This window comes from Ambystoma mexicanum, chromosome 8, assembly GCF_040938575.1.
Source record: "Ambystoma mexicanum isolate Mex_15411 chromosome 8, UKY_AmexF1_1, whole genome shotgun sequence".
In the NCBI taxonomy this organism is placed as follows: Eukaryota; Metazoa; Chordata; class Amphibia; order Caudata; family Ambystomatidae; genus Ambystoma; species Ambystoma mexicanum.
The window spans coordinates 1,509,391,796-1,509,413,069 of NC_090929.1; the positions used below are offsets into that span (position 1 = coordinate 1,509,391,796).

At 47.8% G+C, this 21,274-nt stretch overlaps 1 protein-coding gene across 1 annotated transcript in view; it reads left to right on the plus strand.

Moving 5' to 3' along the window:
- The window catches only part of PDCD11 (programmed cell death 11), a 1,291,633-nt gene that overhangs the window by 936,139 nt on the left and 334,220 nt on the right, over positions 1-21,274 (plus strand). Inside the window, exon 25 of the mRNA XM_069611704.1 lies at positions 11,444-11,621. Coding sequence (XP_069467805.1) covers positions 11,444-11,621 — 178 coding nt within the window. The remainder of the gene's footprint in view (positions 1-11,443; positions 11,622-21,274) is intronic.

Below are 21,274 nucleotides of genomic sequence, written 5' to 3' on the forward strand. Positions count from 1 at the left end.
CTCTAAAATCTCTGGGAAACACTCCTCTAACCATGGGGGAGGGAATAAACAACACAAAAAGACATCTTCAGAACCTACCACAAAAACAAAACGTATCCTCCCACTGAGGATATGGACACTGATGAGGAACCAGAACCAGTTATTATTCCTAGCTCTAAAGAGTGGGGCTCAGCAGACATTGATAGGGTCATGAAAAGGTTAAAATTCATGGCTAACTTTTATGAAAAGGACCCGAACTACTTTTGTAGTTACTCTAGCACCCCTCCTGCCTCTGCCCCTTTTGGGTCCAAGGTAACACCTGGGTCCTCTCAACCCCCTACTAAAAGACTCCGCTCAGACGCCTCTTTCCAGGGCTTGGTCACAGACCCCTTTGTGGTAGAGCCTTACTACCCTGATTCATATTGCGACAAACAGAGCCTCAATATGTTGATGACCAGGCGGGTGACCCTTATTATGGGGATGACGGAGACCAGGAGGAGGATGATGAAGCTGAAGCATTGACTCCACGGTTGCTAAAGACCCCCCGGTGCATAACTCGCCTGTAGACAACCAGCCCCTCCTTAATGAGGTGCTGGCTAAGGAGGTTGGCCACTTTAGTATTGACACACAAGGTGTTCAGGAAGACAGGGATTTTGCTGAAGAAACCATAGGGGATAAGAAAGCCATTACTCAGGCTATCCCATTGCTAAAATCCATCCAGCGCAGAATTGATCCCTCGCTGCAAACCCCAAATCTCACTCGAGCGGTTAATCAGCTGGTCGAGAAATTGTTCTGCGCCGCCCCCTCTGATCCCATGTACATTAGGGGTCAATTAAAACCTGATTCCCTGGTTGTAACAACCACCAGGAAGAGGGCAGGCACCGGCTTGCTTCTTTGGAAGCACCTCCTGATAAGGAGAGCAAACGTCTATATTGCCTGGGAAGGAAAGTTGCCTCCACTGCTGCCTATCAGGCAAGAATTACCAACAGTGCCACCCTTTTGGCAAGATACAATTGCCATCAGTGGGAGGAAGTGTCCGCTTTGGTTTCCTCCGCACCCGACTCCTTAAAGAGCCAGTTGACTCGGGTGGCAGCAGAAGGCAGATCTGTGTCAGGCTGCATGTAAAGGCTAACTTTAGATGCAGCGGATAATGCTGGGAGGTTAATCGCTGAGGGCATTGTTATCAAGCGTCACGCTTGGCTTAGACAGTCAGGTTTCAAACCTGAAACCCAGGCAACCCTTATAGATATGCCTGTGGAGCCGAATGTACTATTTGGCAAGGCAGTTGAGGAAGCTTTAAAAACGGCAAAGGATGAGTACGAGACCCTGAAATCTCATGGCCAACTCACCAACAAACCCTCTGGACAGAGGGGTAACAACAATTTTCTCTGCTTTCGGGGCCAAAATTCCCAAAGGGGTTCCAATTACTACCAAAACCAGGGAACTTCATGGGGTAACAACCAATCCTCACAGGGCTACCACAGAGGGCAGTGTAGAGGTCGCACTCGGGGTAGAGGCAGCCCAGCCAGAGGTGGTACGCCACCCAACAAGCAGTGATGTTCCGCTTTGGGTCCTCTCCCATGCATCCCCAGTAGGGGGGCACATTTCCACCTTCACCCACGCATAGGAGGGGATCACTTCGGACAGATGGGTGCTGTCCAGTGTCCGGAGGATACTGCATAGAGTTGCTAGGGAGCCCCCACGACCATCCTCCGCGACAAAGTGTACACTCGCTGGAACATCAGAAGATCCTCCTCCAGGAGATCGCCGTTCTGCTAGCAAAGCACGTCATGGACGTTGTCCCGGTCAACCAGGTAAACGGGGGTATTTATTCAACCTACTTCCTTGTGCCAAAAAAAGATCTGACAATGCGCCCAGTATTTAGATTTGCGCCCTGCAAACAAGTATGTCAAGCTACTAAAATTCTGCATGACTACACTACAAGAGGTAATCCCTCTACTAAAAAAGGGGATTACATGGCAACATTGGATATGAAAGATGTCTATTTTCATGTTTCAATGTTCCCAGCGCAGAGAAGATTCTTGCGTTTCCAAATAGACAACCAGCACTACCAATTCAAGGTGCAGCCCTTCGGAATAGCCTCAGCTCCAAAGGTATTCACCAAGGTACTGGCGGTGGTGGCGGCGCACCTACGCAGGGAGGCAACTCCAGTGTACCCTTACCTGGACGACTGGCTCATTACAGCGGAGTCCCCCCAAATTTGCAGACTAAACATCCAAAGAACAATCTACCTCCTCTTCCAATTGGGCTTCTCAATCAATGAGAAAAAGTGAAGCCTGGTGCCAAGCACCTCAAAACAGTTCCTAGGAGCTGTCTTAAATACCCAAGAGGTGTTGGCCTTTCCATCAGAGGAAAGAATTTGAAATTTGTTGCTTCAAATTCCGCAATATCAGGCCGGTCGCCAAATAAGGGTGCGCAAAGCTATGCGTTTGCTAGGCATGATGGCATCTTTACCTGGTTCCCCACGCGCGCCTGCGCATGCGACCCATGCACGAATGGTTGGTGAAACAGTGATCTTAGGCAAGTGGTCAGTGGGACGATCTAGTAGTTTCGCCAACACTAGTACAGAGTCTTCGCTGGTGGGCAAGAGAAACCCTTCAACGATCTAGAGATACAAGCCGTTGTCACAACAGATGCCTCCCTGGTGGGGTGGGGAGCTCACTACCTTCACCACACAGCTCAGGGTCTCTGGTCTCACACAGTGGCTCAGAACCACATCAATCTGCTAGAACTTCTGGCAGTCTTCAAAGCGCTTCGGGCATTCAAACCCCTCCTATCCAACCAGTCAGTGCAGATCTTAACATACAGCCAGACTGCAATGTTTTACTTGAACAAACAAGGTGGCACTCGTTCTCAAAATCTGTCCAAGCTTGCCCAGAAAATTTGGAAATGGGCACTCAAACGGAAGATTTACCTGTCATCTCAACACGTTCCGGGGGAACTTGACTCGCTAGCAGACGCTCTGAGCAGAGATACCCTCCCAGAAGAACACGAGTGGCGACTCCACGATTATGTCATAGACCTCTTCTCTCAGTGGGGTTTCCCCACTATAGACCTATTCGCCACAAGCGAAAACAGGCAATGCCCGAACTTCGCATCCAGATTCCCCCAGCCAGGCTCCAAAGGGAACGCCCTATGGATGAATTGTTCAGGGATATTTGCATACGCTTTTCCACCAACCCCTCTGATGAGGAAAGTGGTGAACAAGATCCACAGGGAACCGATGATGCTCATCCTAGTTGCTCCTATGTGGGCGAGACAATCGTGGTATCCACATCTGCGCAAACTGGTGATGTGCGAACCCATCAAACAGCCATGCCGGTAGAACCTACTCTCCCAGCACGAGGGGCTAACAGTGCATCCTCAGCCCAACTCGATGAACTTGGCAGCATGGCTCCTGAAGTCATAGAGTTCGGACATCTCAATTTACTGCAGAGATGTATGCATATCTTGAAAGAGTCAAGAAAACCGAACACGAGACACTGTTACTATGATAAATGGAAACTATTCGTAATTCTGTGCCAGAATAAGCAAATCAGCCCCGTTGATTGTACTCCTTCTAATGTTCTAACCTATATGCTCCACTTACTGGATGCAGGGTTAGTGTTTAACTCACTAAAGGTACACCTGGCAGCTTTGTCATCCTACACCACTTCCCATAACAAGGTGTCATGGTGGAAGGTACTAGTCGTCAAAGCATTTATGGAAGGGGTAAAGAGACTCCACCCTCCAATTTCTAACCCACCGCCAGGTTGGGACCTTAATGTGGTACTCGCTAAGCTCATGGGACCACCCTTTGAGCCCATGCACAAGTCTAGTCTCAAACACCTGACTTCTAAAACTGCCTTCTTAGTAGCTATCACTTCCATTAGAAGGGTCAGTGAAATCCAAGCATTGTCAGTGCAGGATCCTTTCTTTACTATACATAAGGACAAACTGGTATTACGCACCCACCCTAGGGTCTCACCCAAGTTCATTTCCAAATTCCATGCTAACCATTCTATTGAGCTACCGGCTTTCTTCCAGCAACCCAAGAGCTCTGCTGAGGTAAAACTCCACACACTAGATGTGAGGAGGGTGGTCCTCTACTATGTAGACAAGACCAGACCGCTAAGAAAGACAGATCAACTGTTCGTCTTCATAGCGCCAGGCAGAGAAGGAGATCGCATCTCTAAAAATGCCATCTTTAGGTGGATAGTCAGATGTATCCAACTGTGCTAGTCCCTTTCAGATAAAACACAGCCTTTTACGCCAAGGGCCCACTCCACAAGAGGTACTGGAGCCACTTTGGCTTTCATTGCAAATGTCCCCTTAGACAGCATTTGCAAAGCAGCTACATGGAGCTCTGTTCACACCTTTACTCAGCACGACTGCATTGACACTCATTCCAAGATAGATACACAAGTGGGACAAGCGGTTGTAAGACATTTGTTCGCTCATGACCCTTCTCACATCCCACCTTTTCCTTACACTGCTCGCTAATCTATGCACAGCATGTGATCTAAGCAGATTTCACAAACATCAGAAGGGATACGTTACTCACCGTAATCGTATTTCTGGTGCTTGTATGCTTGCATCTGCTTAGATTCACATGCGCCTGCCCTTCCTCCCCTCTGAGAGAAGGCGCATGGATGCTTGAGGTCTTCTCTATCTTATCTGCTTGGATACTCTGTACTCACGCTACTCCTCATGCTACCTCATGTCAGAAAAAATACGATCTGAGGGTCCTACATGCGTGAGGGATCATGGGTACAGGGGACGTCACACTAGGGATAGTATTACTGGCACGCCCTGTTCGTCCCTTTTTGAGTTTTGAAAAACAAACTGTAATACTCTGCAGCTTCCACTAGATGTCGGCCTATGCACAGCATATGAATCTAAGCAGATACAAGCATCAGAAATACGATTACGGTGAGTAATGTATCCATGTATTCCATAATTATTACAATGTCAGTGTATAAGTGTTTCTTTGGAACAAATGTATTCTACGAGTTCTTTGTATCTTCCTACAGCCCTCTCTCCCTCCTAAGGTTAGCCTGGCTGCTCTGCTACACTACCATAACCTTGAGTTGTACATACTTATCCTAAGAATTGGAGTTTCTGTATTGTCCAAGGATAGTCTTATAAAGTGCTTTGGGTGGTGTTGGGAGACCTGGTATCACCAGTATGACACTAATACAATAGGTATAAGTTGTAAAATCTTTATTGAATTTGTGGGGGTTTGGAAAACTCCTATTTTGCCATATAACTAAAATGGGAATAGTCTCGACCATCAAACGATAAAACGGTCCTAGTAGAGTTTGTCTAATCAAAATGGCCTATGTTTATAAAACCTAATGCCTGCCCTATCTGTTGTACAAACAGTGTATAAAGTGGAAATGTATGCAAAGGAAAAATCAGTGTTCAAAATAATAAAGGTAGCTGAATTCGCTCTCCTCCCTGCATTAGACCACACACAGAGTAAAGCGGTCCTTGTAGCCAGGATGACACACTCTGGCTCGGGTTCTCAGTACCATAACAGTTCCAAAACCTGGATCGAGGCCCGCCCAGCCTTCCACGTTGGTCTCTTTCTACTTCCAAATAATGTTTCAACAAAATGTTCACGTGGGTCCCCCTCTGTCGGGCTCAGACCTCAAGCCAGTCCCCCCCTGTCGGGATCAGACCTTTCACAACAAAGTTAAAAAATACTGGCAAGTGGCTCACTTCCCGCACTTTTTACACTTCGGGTCTCCCTCAATCGGGCTCAGACCGCTTTTGGTTAGCGAAGACTTTCAAATGTGTGTTTTTCTTTACAGACCTCTGCAGAACCACTTCGACTCAAAGTTCACTTTCCAGCTTTTTACTCTCCCAATCTCTCTGGGTTAATTTTCCTTATTTTGCTTTTGCAGTTCATTCACTTTTATCGCTACAAACAATGTACCTTTCACAGAGACTTTCTAGTGGGCTACTTCCTTTTGCCAGACCACTCCGTTACTCTGTATTGCTGATTTCACAGCGGTATACAATAGTGCCACTTCAAACTTTTTTTTATCACACACTGGTCTCTCCGGTCGCTTGCCAATTCGCACCGGCTCTGTGCTTTTCTCTCTTGGTTTTACGATTTCCCATTCACGAGTCAAGGTTAGTACCACAGGCTTGATGTCGCCTCCCCAACTCTGCCGTTCACCCGGGAGGGTCACTGGCGTCCCTGAAATACAATGCAGTCTTCACTTGTGGGATCTGGCCTCCTCCATGTGTCTTTCGCGGCCTGTCGGAGGCAACAACCTCCAGTAGGGAACTTTTGGGGTTTTCGACCTGTTACTTTCGTCCGCTGGTTCCATCGCTCTGCTCCAGTAGCCTTGCTCAAAGTGTGTCTTTAGGTGTTGCCTTTTATCGGTGTGAGGAGAACTTATTAGTATCGGGTGTATGCATTGAAGTCAAGTGCCTGACTTCGCCTGACCCGATTAACAGGATATGTCCAGTATGATGATTGAGAGTTAGTCTTGTTACTCTCAGTGTTTGTTTAAAAAGGGGCGGGGACCTCAGAATATCCTCCAAAATAGGATGGGGTAGATAGATAAAAAAAACTTCTTTAGAAGTCTATCCCTAAGATGTATGCCCAAAAGTCACAGGTTCCAACAGAAGGTTTCTTACAGGTATGTATTCTCTAAAGGGATGCAATGGACTTGTGGAGGTGATTCAGAATAGTTTAAAACTATTTAAAAGTTCAGCAACAATTTATCAAAAGACAGGTAAGTGCTTCTCTCTCTTCCAGACTCAAGGATAACCCAGGGGCAGGATACTTGACCCAGGTTCGACTACCAAAAGTAAGTAAGAGGGAGACTGGAGACAAAGGGCTTTGCACCCAATGTTATCCTATGGAGGATGCAGAGGGACAGGCACGGTATGCTTGCTTACTACTCCTGATTCCGATTTTCCCAGTGATCATGATGGGTCGACTGGGGGATGCTGGTAGCACGCTCTTCATCCTTTGTTCCAGTGAGAGGTGCCCAAGGATTGCAGCTTCAAGAATTCTTTAGGTCGCGTGCAACTGCAATATGCAAGCCAGGTCGATGAAGAAATGCAGATTCCACCGATGCAGACCTTTTCGGGACACTTCACGGGATGTAGGAAGGCGAGTTCCAGCGACGTTCACTCTTTGTAGGCGACGAAAGGTGGTCCTTCCAGTCACAGTCAAAGAAGCACCTCCAGGACAGGTTCCTTTAATGCTAGGAAACTGAAAATACCGCGGGAGGTGACTTATGGCACAAGCTGGTGACCACTAAAGTTCCGGGCTTGAATGTGGAACATCGACGATTCTGGCGATGTTGCCCACAAGGGAACTAGTTAGTCCATGGACACCTGAAGGCTCTAAGGGGCTGGATCCTCAAGAAGGCACAAAAACTAGTTGATCCCACTAGTACAAGGGTTGAAGCACCAAAAAGGGTCTTTGGCGATCAGGTAGAGGAACAGGGCTTCACAGTGCCAATCTCTGGTGGGGATGCTGGTCTGCTGCAGAAGTCGTCCTTGGGTCCTCAAAGGGCTGCTCTTCTTGAAGGGTTTCTTGGCTCCAACATAGATTTGAAGAATGTCTGCAAGAGTTGTCCTCTTGTCCAAAATTCAAGCGGAAAGCACGTCGAAGCCCACCAAGATCTGCACCATTCAAACAGCCAGTAGTTGTCCAATCACAGACAACTACTCGTTTCACATCTGCCCCAGTAGCAGAATTACTGGATCCAGTGACGTGGACTGGGACTAGACCATCCCTGCCCCCTTCCTGGGCCAAACAAAGGCACAGTAGTCTGGCAAAGCAGCAGCGTTTCCGGGTAGGTGCATGACCTTGTGTTGGGTAAGAATTGATGCAGTCACACTGTGTGAGACTACACAACACTTATCTGCTTGGTATAAGGTAACCCACCTATTGGTATAGGTCTGTACTACACAAGTTGGTAGTGTGACTGAGCAGCAAAGCCCATCTCAAGAGGGGTACATGTGAGCTGTAGAGCTGTACAAATGAAATCCAGGAAAAACAAGTAGCCAAGTTTGTTATAAATAGTTATTTAATAACATCCATTTTTAAATAAGCATTCTTTAAAAAGGCAATTCGTTGTAACAATGTGAATATACTTTAAAATTACTTTTCAGAATCAAAACAAGTTCGTGGATCATCTTTGGTTATGCTTCTTACACAATTCCTACACCCTAAGGTAACTTCAATCATAAGGACAGTAATGGCATTTATATATCACACTAGTAAACTTTGCAGATTCTGAGGTTGCAGAAAGGAAAGGTTAGGGAAGGAAAAGGGTTGGACAGTTTCTCAGTATATGTGAGAACAACTAAATCTTCCAATTAAATCTAGATAAGCCTTTCCCGGCAGTAACAGTATACAACAAGCTACCACCTATGAGGGACAAATGGTATCAAAGTCAATGGACTAGAAGAGTCTTCAGGGAGCCAGGACAGCCAAAGTCATTTGGGACACAGTCTATGGATCTGATACACTTCTTAGAGCAATGTATTACACAAAGTTAGAGTTTTCAAATAAATCACCTGTAAGGTCACAAGCTGTTAAGCCTGTGAAAAGGGAGTTGAAATCAACTCTAAAAGGTAAGCCAATGAAATTTCCAATGGAGAAGAGCATGGCTAAAAGACAATAAGGTAAGTACCCCAAACCTAAACCGTACCTCTGGTTTGAAGGAGTGGCCTAGCTGGATTCTGTCTTGCTACAGTGGTGCAGACCCTTGTTCCTAAGCATCATTCGTGGTGACAAGCGCAGGGACGTTTGGCGGGCTCCTGCAGTGGTACTTGGGAGGTAGTCGGCAGCTACAGCTCTCTTCGGTTCAGCGGCAATTCGCGGTTTCAGCGCTTAGCACACAGCACCGTTGTGGATATTGCTCCCTCGGTCCTGCACTCTGGTGAGGGGACTTTGGATCTGGAGGTCTAGCTTCTCGAGTGTCCTTGGGAGACTACTGGAGCATCTAGCCGGATTCGTTCCGCTGCAGACGTTGCACTCTACTACGAACACTCGACCCCTGGCATTGGGCTTCCTAAGCAACGGGGAGGCACTGTCAGTTAGGCATGGTGGTCCTGTGGATTTCGTCTCGGGGTTAGTTGGTCCCACTAACCCAAGGGAAGAAGGTGTTCCATCCGGAGCTTCTCTGTCGAAGTGAAAAAAGGAGTTCAGCACAGCAGCAGGGTTTCAACGGGCAATTCAAAGGTCCAGGAGTTTGCAGCAAGCTTTGTTCATGGTTTCTTCGTCGGGTGTTTCTCCCAGTGGTCGATTCTGACTGTAGTTCCAAAACCCTCACCTTTTAAGCAGATTTCTTACATTCATGCACAGCCTAGGCTGTAAATCACACAGCAGCACATCAGGACTAGTTTAATTCAGGCATTCCTAGAGACAAAGGACAGGGGAGTTACGGAACTCTCCCTCACATCCTGTCCTTCCAGACACACTGGAGCCAGAGGCGGGCTTCAGGGCTGAGCCTGCCAAAGGCAAGACAAAGAAACGGCTGAAACCTGTCACAACGCACAGAGTAAACGCCAAGAAAGATCTCAGAAACAGAAAATGGCGAAAAAAGAAGATGGGGGGGGGGAGGGGGAGCATTTTGACAAAACGGTCACCCACAGGTGCTATACTGCAGCTGAGTGTTCAGCCTGCGGTAGAAAAGCACAATGGTGGGAAAAATTAACCCACTGCCACCAGTCATTTTAAGTAGTGAGGGTAACATCAAAATGTTACATGAGTGAGTAGGGTAAAGCGCTACTAGGTAACGCCCCAGCATAAGATGGTGTGTGCAGAACCTACAAAGACAAAAGTTAAGTAAAGTCAATTTCACTTTACCGTTCTTGGGAACTGTAGTTCACACAAGAAAAGGCATTTAAACCGTATGAGCCATCTAAAGGATTTTTCAGTGACACTGCACTGAAGGTGCTGTGTGTCGCCGTACAAAAAGCAGATGCCTATGGAGTGTCGTACTCCAAAAACAGTGAAAACACAACATCCGAATCTGGTACAAACACATGAGAGAATGAGAAAAAGGTCTCACTCACTCCAGGGTTTAAAATTAAAATGCCCTAAGTACAGCAAAAGAGCTGGGTGTCTCTAAGGTTGAAGCGAATTTGCACAGAAATGAGAATTCTCCCTAACACTTTATAAGGACTCTCCTGACTTGAGAAGGCAGGAAGAAGGCCAAACTACAATATAGCCAAAGAAGAAGTTAAATTTCATGGTGCAGCCAATTTAGGGCAATGGCCACGTTTATTAGCCATATGCGGTAAACAAGAAAGTGCACACCAAAAATGCAAAAATGTACCTGCTGCCACCAGCTGGTGTTTGGCCATGTATAAAAGTAACCAAAATTGACATGCTTAAAAAGCTAGGGTAATACATTCCATTGCACTGCAATGTAAGGTGTTGTGTGCAATGTAAAAATACAAGAATTAAAAAGGGAAACAAAGTTGCCCAGTACGGATAGTCTGAAGGACTAGTCGGCTTCCCCATAACAAATGAGCAAACAATAAGTTAAGCTGAAGGCTTTACTTTAAAAAGTCAGGACAGGGTAAAAAGCGAAGCAAAAAGAATGGGGTTCCATAGAAAAATATGTAGAGAAAATTGGCAAAAGAAAATCTTTCCTAACAGTGGCATGTTCATAGGAATCCGGACCCTGTTCCCCTTACATATTGTGTCACTGACAAAACAATGAACTGCTGTGTTTGAGCCCAGTGCGTCCCATGGGAGAAAGCTTCACCCCTCCCCCAACCAAAGTAGTGCAAACCTGGTTAGTTGCCTTAAACACTGTGGAACACTTGCTCTTAAGTTAGGTTGGACTAATTCAGTTTAATTACTGTTGACTGGTGTTTCCTTATCATTTTATAAGGTTTTTGATAATTTGGTGTAACATCTTTCCCCCAACCTTAGGTCTTCATAACAGCATGTATCTAGTGTTTAGTCCATGTTGAGCCCCTATATGTTACTGTTAACTTATCTTTCTTGTAGTATTCTATCTTAATGCTTCTGTGATGTTAAATAAGTGTACTTTTATACTTGCATGTGTAAGCAATCAATTGTTTGACAAACCCTTATGGTATGTTAACTGTAATTTACACCAACCCTTAGTCTTCGCATTACTGCTCAACCTAGTTATCACATTCTATTTGGTTAGACTTTTGTGATAAAGCTTTGCAGATCAACAAAGGTTCGCTTCTCAGAACCCCACGCCACTAGTGGTTTTGAAAAACCTAACATGAGCCATCCATTGGCTCAGGTGACATTAGTTGTGCCCCACTCCTGGCTGCAGATTAGTGGACTAAGCCTCATCGGTAGCTTTATTTTTACTAAAAGAAAAGGGGTTGCAACTCCTTCTAGATAACATTACACAACCATTTCCGGACCAGAATTGATCTCATGCCCTTATCTGTCTGTGTTGCTTGTGGTAACTCTAAACTCATCTTTTTACAGGAGTCTATTCACTGGCCAATGGTACTATTCTTTTGGGCTCAGTCAAGAAAGTTATTGCCTGTATTGGCTTGACGATCACCCTTCCATTTGGAAAGACTGGTAATGCCAGCCTCCTTGACCTCAGTGATTCATACTCCGAGACACCGCTAAGCAACTTCAGCGCAGGAAAAGTTGTCAGGTTAGAATTATTTCTCTTTGACCTTCTACCGGGCAATGGTTTGAAATCAGTATATGAATAAACAATGCATGTGGGAAAAATCACTAAATGATTAGAATGCACTCAACTGTGGCCAAGCACTTTTTTGTGGACTTGGTATTTGCATACCAATAGCCATGAGATTTCTCTTGTTCTTGCAACGATTATTCTTTTCCTTTGCTGTTGGCATGAGAAATGTGTAAACCATGTTAAACACGAACAGAATGTGGTCAGCATTATGCTAGTACACATTCTGCCGTTCAACCACTGATCTGAGATTTTTAGGAGACAGCACTTGCATGGCACCTCCATATGGTTGCCATTGCGAACAATATGGTAATATATGCCTGCTTTGCCAGCATTCTAAACACCATATCCTTATAAGCACAGCTATGTTGCTCAGACCCCCAATCTTCACCTTCTAGTGCTTAGATAACTGTGCGTAGCTTTCACCGAAATCTGGCAGGCATCTTATTCTGTCTCCATACATTGTGTTCTTCCCATGGGATGGATTTAAATCCCTTAAATAAATGTCTTACTCCTTGGATTATCTGACATTCTGTTTCATGAAAGGTTTGTATAAACCATAAAGAAAACATATGAATGAATATCTATTTTTCCCTTAGTACCATACATGCTTATGTTTTAATTACAGCACTTTCCTGCCATTTGTCAGAACTTTTGAGTTGGCAGGTTAGCCAAGACTTGCAATTTTTTATTCCAATCTAAATTTACTTGATTATTTTAATAGTGCATAGTTATTTGAGAGGTAGGTGGCGGTCCCCAATTTCCAGGCATGTCATTACTATTTGTCTTTAGATGGTTATTGCTGGCTGGTCCAGGTTGCAAATGCACCAACTCTGGGAATCCAGCAAAAGATCTCATACACCTGCCTCGGCAAGAATGCTCGGAGATCTGTGGGCTCTTGTTTCATGGAGTAGGTTTACTCCAGACATGTCGCTGGTGTACTTGTGCCCTCCATCTCCCTGTGCTAGCACTATCACTGTAACCCCATCCATTGATGTACATACAGCATCCCAGAGTAGTAAAGCAGGAGGAGGTGTCAGTGCATATTGCACCACTTGGCTGAGGATATCCATGTTTCTGCCTTTATTCCAGTTTCAATATCATCCTATTGGTGGCACAGCCGCCTTAGGTTGTTTACACCTTGTACTTGGTGACAGTGATGGTTGGAGATATCACTTCCATTGTTGGTTGAACTGGTTTCCATGTGTACAGTGTAATAGAACGCTGCTTTACCAAGCCACCAAGCTCTTTAGCTGCTGCACATATTCTGCCGCCCTTTCAATCTGCTGCTTTGGCCACACAAACGCAGGTTCTAAACAGTGCCTTTTACACAAAATGTGATGGCATAACCGCTCCATCCAGTCAACACATGGCACAGAAAAATCACATCCATGCTGAAACTGAGGGCAGCTTTGCATTTAAATATTAAAGATGCATATTTGCAGAGCTTTGACTGTAAGGGAAAATTGTTTCTGTGCTCCATTTTACCAAAAGTGTACATCTGCACCCCAAAGGGAAAACCTCACAAGATTGCGTTGAGCATTAGTCACATAAGGAGAAAGGCAGTTGCATTATCTCCAGCACAAAACGTACTGCTTTTACTAACCTTTGTCCCTGCATTTATACATCCTGTAGTCCTATTATCCTTCAAGGATGATTCATCTTCTTAAAGAGCCTGGCATAGTCACGCTGCTTGAAGTGAAATGGCTTATTGTGGTAAAATGTAAGACATTCCAAAGGGAGAGCTGAATTCTGGAAAACCCTACCGGACTAAATAAGCTGTGGTGATCAATGGACTATCCATGGCGGCCTCAGACTTATGGGCTTGTTTGTACCTGAATAGAAATGGTATTCCTAGTGTAGCAGGGGAGACCAAATAGTCTGTGGCATCCACATAATAAAGGAAATCCATTCTAAATGAGGTTGAAAATAACCCAAAAGTGTGGTGTGGCCAGCGCGGCTTGGGCCAGGCTGCTTCTTTTTTAACTCTGTGATGCTTCTGACAGATGTAAGGAGAATTTGGGGTCCTCCAGTGAAAGCTGTGGTACCTCCCCAACCTCCTTGGAGAGGCATTGCTCTGGTGCAATTTTTTTACATTTATTGTGATATAGCCGTACTAGCGTCTTTACACATCCAAAAAAGAAAAACATTTCACTATAAAATATCTACAAATCGAGTAGTGTGTACATTAAAATGTAACATGCAACAACTAACATTAAAACATTAATTCGAAGGGATTGTGTCCTCCGACGTATTCCACATCTATGACAGGTAATCACCACAGCTGTGCTGCTTCGGAAAATGTCCTGCGTCGATGACATCGATATGCTCCCTCGAGGACCTCCGTCGAGCCGACATCACCGGATGTTAGAAGTAGGACGCACGCCGCCCGTAGCCTCAGTTCAGTTTTTCCGCTAACATGTTCGCTTTGGAATCTCAGCGCGCCTCGGTTCTTCTGATTTCTCTCGGTTCTTTTAACTTGGTTGTTTGTGAAGATATCGTGTCTTCGTCGTCTTCTACCCCGCGTAGGGGCTTCAAGAAGTGTCGGGACTGCGGTTCCAAGATGTCACTTAAGGACCCGCATGACTTCTGCCTCTGGTGCCTCTGCGAGGACCAAGCCACCGATGACTGCGATGATTGCCAGTCTTTGACGTCGAAGGCCTTGCGGGAGCGGAAGAAGAAGCTATCTGTAGGTAGGGTTTCCAAACCCCGAAAGTCAAAATCCTCTGGGCTTTCGACGGACGATTTGAGGGGCGACTCTCCGCGTCGGTCCGGGGGGTCTCGGAGTGGTTCCCGCCATTCCTCTGCCTCTTCTAGGCAGTCGCGGAAGCGCCGTCACCGGTCGCCTTCCTCGTTCGAGGACTCCACCAGACGGCGGGTTGCTTGTCCCAACAAGCATTCATCACCTGCGGAATGGGACGTATTTCGTAAGGAGATGATGGCGATTTTTGAATCGCAGGGCTCCATTCCGTCCGTGCCTTCGCGAGAAGCCGGCAGGGAACGCGCTAGGGCCACCGCTCACACGCCTTTGGGCTCTGGCAGTCGGTGCGATCATCGGGAGCCCTCGAGGTCCCGATCGGACAAGGTGGATCGCTTTAGCCATGCCCGCTCCAGGTCCCGGTCCTCGACGCCCTTCAGACCGTCTGAGCCTGTGAGGTCTTCTAAGAAGACGTTGACGCCTTCGGCACCATGTCCCTCGAGGGACTCTCTCGAGGCTCTGCCTCCGAGGAAGTCATCGACGCCATCGGCGCCGAGGCCATCGAAGGACACGCTCAGGGCTCCGGCCTCGAAGCCGGTGTCGAAGCTGTCGGCGCCTCGCTCGACACCGATTCATTCGACGCTCTTGACGCCTTTTGTGGAGGCTTTACCAGAGGTACCCTGTGCAACGGTGGAAACTCCGAGGAAGGCCCTGAGGAAGTAAGTAAGGCCTGTCTTTGAACCTGTTTTCTGTGCCCTCATCCAGGGATTTATTCCAGCCTCTGGACTATATATCGGAGGTGGATGAAGGATCTGATGTGGAGGGGTTTGTTCCCCATGAGGTTCCTGATTGTCTGGTCATAGCCAGATGGAAGACCTGCGTCAGTCTTTGCACGACGCCAGTGGTCTGGACACCTCTCCGGAGGTTTAGCTCGGTAGGCCTGAGCCTGGCACACACGCCGTGTCTTCATACCGGCGTCTCATGTCGAGGGTGACGGAGTACTTGGGGTAGTCTGCTCCACCCGTGGATTTTCTGCAGGATGACCTGACAGATATCTTGGACCAAGGTCCACCAACTGACCCGGTGCTGCCATTTCATATGGCCTTACAAAGAAGGTTGGCGGCGGCTTGGACTACTCTGGAGAGTCTCCCGGCAGTGGGTAAGTCGTTGCCGAAAAAATACCGTCCAGCCAGTGGTGACCCCTGCTACTTGTCATCGCACCCTACTCCAGAGAGTTTGGTGGTGCAGGCGGCTACGGCCCCAGCGAAGCAGGCGTCATACCCTACCATCCCTCCTGATGGGGACGACAAGCGCTTCAACGGTTTGGCGAAGAAAGTATTTTCATCTGGGGGTATGGCTTTAAAGGCAGCCAACTCCGTTTGTGCCTTGGCAAGATTCACTCACACTTTGCGGAATTGTGTTTCTTTGGCGGCTGAACATATTCCCGAAGGGGAGCAACGGGATGATTTTCTTGCCCTCGTTCAGGATGAAATGAAATGATATTTTATTTATATCACGCTCGTACACAAGTGTTTCAGAGCGCGACCAGGCAGAAAGGGAGGGGAACAAAGAAAAAACAGAAAACGGCGATCTTACTAGGCCCAGTGACATTTAAGAAGGTGCAAGGGAAAGGAAAATCGGGGAGAAGTACAGGGAGTGGGGTGGGGGGGGGGGGAGTGTAAAGTGCAAAGCAGAGGAGAGGAAACATAAATAAATATTAAATAGAATAAATAATGGCTTTAAACCATGGTAGTGCAGCCAGCAAGTGGCAGGTGAAAGTCAGAAAGGTATATCTGATAAATCTAGAAGAAACGTGGGAGGGGGACTGTATGGGTACAGATACAGAACTATAGTGCAGATGGTGGCCTGGAGTCAGTGCAGGAGGGTGGCAGGATGAGCAGATACCTGGGCCCGAAAGAACAGAGGGTGGCCAGGTGCACAATGCCATGAGAAGAAACAGAGCAACACGGGAGAAGGGGGTCAAAGGCAGAGGCAAAGAGGAAGGTCTTGAGAAGTTTCCAGAACCGAAGATGTTTTTCCTTAAGGTTCAAGGTGGCCGGGAGGCTGTTCCAAAGGGAGGCAACAGCCGAAGACCGAGATCTACCCCCAGCTCGTTTTTTTGCAAAACGACTAACCCTGAGGGAGTTTGAAGTAGAGGAGCGAAGGGCTTGAGAGGGGAGGTATTTACGGAGGGATAGTTGAAGGTATTTTGGACCCAGGTCCCAGAAAGCCTTGTGGACAATGCAGAGGGTTTTAAATTTAATCCTTGCATCCACTGGGAGCCAATGAAGGGATTTCAAGGCTGGAGAGATATGATCCCAGGGCTTGAGGCCAAGGACAAGTCTCGCAGTCCTGTTATGGATTAGTTGTAGAGGGCGGAGAGTGGAGTCAGGTAGATTTAGGAAGAGGCTGTTACAGTAATCCAGTCTGGAAAGCACCAGAGCTTGGGAGACGGTGAGCTTTTGAGGGAAGGAGAGGAAAGGTAGAGTACCTCAAAGGAGGTTGAGTAAAAAGTTAGATTTTTTGGAGACATCAGAGATGTGTGCGGAGAAGGAAAGTGTAGAGTCAAAGATAACCCCAAGGTTCTTAGCCACGCAAGTGGGGGTGGGAGGAGGGCCAAGGGAGGCCAGCCAGAGAGAGAGGAAAGGATGAGATTGTGTACCAATAAAGAGGATCTCAGTCTTGTTGGCATTTAGACATAGATCATTGGCGGCACACCAATTTTGAATGGCGATTAGACAATCGGAGATGAGGGAAGGAGAGGAGGAGGCTGAAGGAAGCCTGAAAATGAGTTGGGTGTCGTCCGCATAGCACTAAAAGTTGAGAAGAACATTGAGATGCAGTAAGCGAGAGTTGCCAGGTATTGGTTGAAAAGCCATGGAGAGAGGATAGACCCCTGGGGAACACCACATGTGGAGCGGGAGATAGAAGATAGGAAGGACCCAAGTTGTACCTGGGAGGGTCTATCCGAGAGAAAAGAGGTCAACCAGGCCAGAGCCTAATCAGTGATGCCAAGGTGTTCACGAAGACGATTGAGTAGGGTGGTATGGTTGACCGTGTCAAACGCAGAGGAGAGGTCATGTAGGATGAGCACAGAGGGAATGTTTGAATCAAGGTTGGAGAGCAGGTTTTCACGGATGTTCAGGAGAGCAGTTTCCGTACTTCTGGCAGCTCTGAAGCCACATTGGTGGTCATGGAGGGAGCCAACAGAGTCAGAATGGAGATTAAGCTGAGAGATGGCCAGCTTTTCCAGGAGCTTGCCCAAAAAGGGAGTAATGGAAATTGGGCAGTAGTTTGCCGGACATGACGGATCAGCAGTGGATTTCTTGAGGAGAGGATGCACAATGGAGTGTTTAAGAGGGGTGGGGAAAGAGCCAGAGGCAAAGGAGAGGATGGCAAGGATTCCATATGTGAATACGGTCAGTCGGGTCTGGACGTGGCGGATTGTGTCAGCCGGTCCATGGCGGCGAGCACCGTGCTGCGCAGGTTTGCATGGTTGAGGAAGTCTGGGTTTGCTCCTGATGTACAAGTCCGGCTTCTCAACATGCCCTTTGATGGTGAACATCTTTTTGGCAGCAAGGCTGACGAGAGCCTTGAGAGGTTGCAGACCTCCAAAGCTGCAGCGAAGTCGTTGAGCGCTGCAGTCCGTCAACCTCTGCCTTTTCATCGTAGGGGACAGCAATGGAGGGGAGGTTCCTTTCTATACTACTGTACCTTTGGTAGATCGAGGGGGGCTGCCAGTCAAAGGGGCCAACGTAGGAGTACCAGAGGTGAAAAACAAGGTACTCGAGGTGCCAAAGCCGCTTGGGCAGTTGCCTCTTTGCCCTCAGTCACTGCTGCAGCCGCTTCAGCTCAGTCATGAGGCCATGTCCCATGGTTCTCTGGTTGGGGGAAGGCTGGCGCAGCCTCTTGTAGTATGGCGTGCCATTACTTCAGATGTGTGGGTTCTGGAGATCATAGCCCACGGCTGCGGCCTTCCTTTCCGGCAGAGGCCTCACGACAATCCACCGGGGAAACACTCTTTGAAGAGTCAGGATCCGCTCCTTGCGCAGGAGATCAAATCCCTGCTGGAGAAAGGCGCCATAGATCTGGTGCCTGTAGCGGAGACTAACAAGGGATGGTATTCCCCATATTTTCTGATCCCCAAAAAAAGGACGGGGGATTGAGACCCATCATGGACTTGCGTGGTTTGAACAAGCTCCTGAGGAAGGACAAGTTCAAGATGGTTACTCGCTCTCAAGTCCTCCAGGCCCTTCAACTTCAGGACTGGTTGGTGTTTCTCGACCTCAAGGATGCTTACTTTCATGTGCCGATTTATCCCAAGCACAAGAAGTACCTGAGGTTTGCAGTTGGCGACTCGCATTTTCAGTTTTGAGTCATGCCATTCGGATTGACCTCTGCCACGAGGGTCTTCACCAAGCTCATGGTGGTGGTGGCAGCGTATCTCAGGAAAGGGGAGATTCACGTCTAACCCTACCTGGACGATTGGTTGATCAGGGCGCGCTCTCCCGAGCAAGTCCTGGATCATCTGTCAGTCACCTGCCACTCCCTTCACAGGCTGGGCTTCTCCCTCAACTTAAAGTCCCACTTGACACCTACCCAGCGGCTCCAGTACATCGGAGCAGTGCTGGACACATCCCTGGGGCAGTGTTCGCCTCCCCAGGTGAGGGCTCATCAAATTCTGCAGATGGTGCACAAGTTTCAACATGCCCAGAGTCTCCCGGCGTTCGAGTTCTTGAGGTTGCTCGGCCTCATGCCATCCTGCAGTCTCTTGGTGCCAGAGGCCAGGCTGCGGATGAGATCTCTGCAGTGGGCGCTCAAGATGCAGTGGTCGCAGTCCTCCGGCAGGATGTCCGATCCCGTTCAGGTGCGGCCCTCGGTCGCCCAGGATCTTCTGTCGTGAGCCGTTGAAGGCAATCTGTTGAAGGGGGGCTCCATTTTGGCTACCCTGGCCGGAGGTAACGATCGTGACGGATGCAGCCTTCACAGGATGGGTAGCTCATGCCAACGAGTTGACGGTCAGCGGTCGTTGGTCTCCGTCGGAGTCCAGACTCCATATCAATCTGTTGGAGTTGTGGGCCGTCAGGCTAGCCCTGAAGGCTTTTCTGACGTCTGTGCGGGGTAAGAATGTCCTGATTCTGACGGACAATACAGTGGCCATGCACTACTTCAACAAAAAGGGGGGGGGCAAGGTCTCTGGGAGCTGGCTCAGGAAGTTCTCTTGGAGATCTTCGCCCCTTGGGGGACCCCACAAGTGGATCTCTTTTTTTTTTTTTGAACTTTATTTTATTGGTGCACACAAGCCAAACACATACATTTCACCATTCCAGCGTAATTACACGTCAATAACGATACACAATCAGGTATTCTCCAATTCTGATTCTTCCGCTGTAGCCTTGTCCACAAGGTATTGCTTGTACCGGTCCCATATATTTCTGGGTCTGGCTAAGGGTAGTACAGAGTCTATATACATTTCTTCAGTGTCATTAGTCCACAACATGTCTTTCTCCCAATCTGCCTTAGTTGGGGGGGTTACACTTTTCCATTTCAACAATATTGCCCTTTTGGCAATTAGTAAACTCAAATTTAATAGTTTACGCCACAACGGGTTCATCTTCCCCGCCACCCCCAGCAAACATAGCTTTGGTGTCCACTGGACAGGTAGATCCGCCATCTCATCAAGCGCAGCACAGACCTCCCTCCAGTACTCTTTCAATTTTATACATTCCCAAAGCATATGGTAGATATTTGCGCCTTCGGCATGGCATCTCGGGCACAATCCCGAGGTGGAGGGGTAGATTCGCATAAGCTTTGCAGGTGTGTAATGCAGCCTATGTATTATTTTATAGTGTATAAGCTTATATCTGGAGTTGCACGAAATACTTTTGGTCAGCATACATATTTGTGACCATTCGTGGTCCTCTATTTGTTGCCCCAAGTCTAGTTCCCAGTTGGTCCTGGACTGGTGGACCCCTTCCGGGCGTGTTTGGGTTATGATTTTATAGAGTGCAGCTGCTGTGACTTTTTGGGTCCCGCTCGTGAACATATAGCCCAGCCCCATATTTATTTCTGGTTCTTCCGGGAAGGAGGTGTAGGCCCTTTGCATGGTGTCTCTAATTTGGTGGTACTGCCATTTGTGTCTATTCGTGTTCCCCACTACTTCCTTTAGGTCATCCCATGTGGCAAATAGCCCATCCCGGAACAGTTGGCCGCACTGCGCAATCCCCCTGGAATTCCAGTGCATAGCCACCTCCCCGTCGAGAGAGAATGGTGAACGCGGATCCCCCATATCGGCATACTCGGATGATACAGCTTGCCCTTGCCAAATATATCCGCTATCTTAGCCCATGCTGTGGTTGTCACCTTCGTGGGGTCTAAGGAATTATGGTGTTTCGGGGCTGGTTCCAGCATCTTATGTAGAGCCAGTAATGATTCTCTAGCTTGTTGGCCATGTGGGGGCGGCCCCGGGTCAATAAAGTTAGCGGCCCAGTATGCAGCATAGTAAGCCTGCGCCGAGAGGTAATATAGCTCCAAGTCCGGAGCCGCCAGCCCCCCCCCGTTGGTATGTGTTAGTTAATGTATTCTAGTTAAGCCTGGGGTGCCCGCCCCAGACGAACAATGTGCAGGCACTCTTTAACTTGGAAAACAGTGTGCGTCCCGGCCAGACCGGGACTGTGTGGAACAGGTAGAAAAGTTTTGGCAGTATGATCATCTTAACAAGGGCTATTCTCCCCATTAGTGATATAGGAAGGGCGCTCCAGCGTTTCATTTTTGCACACAGGGAGTCAGACAATGCGTTACAGTTTAGCGCTCGTGTGAGCTGAGCCGTCCTCGCTATGTATGCTCCCAGATAGAGTATATGTGTGGGGCTCCATATGAGGCCGCATAGGTCACTGGGTTTCGTTGTATT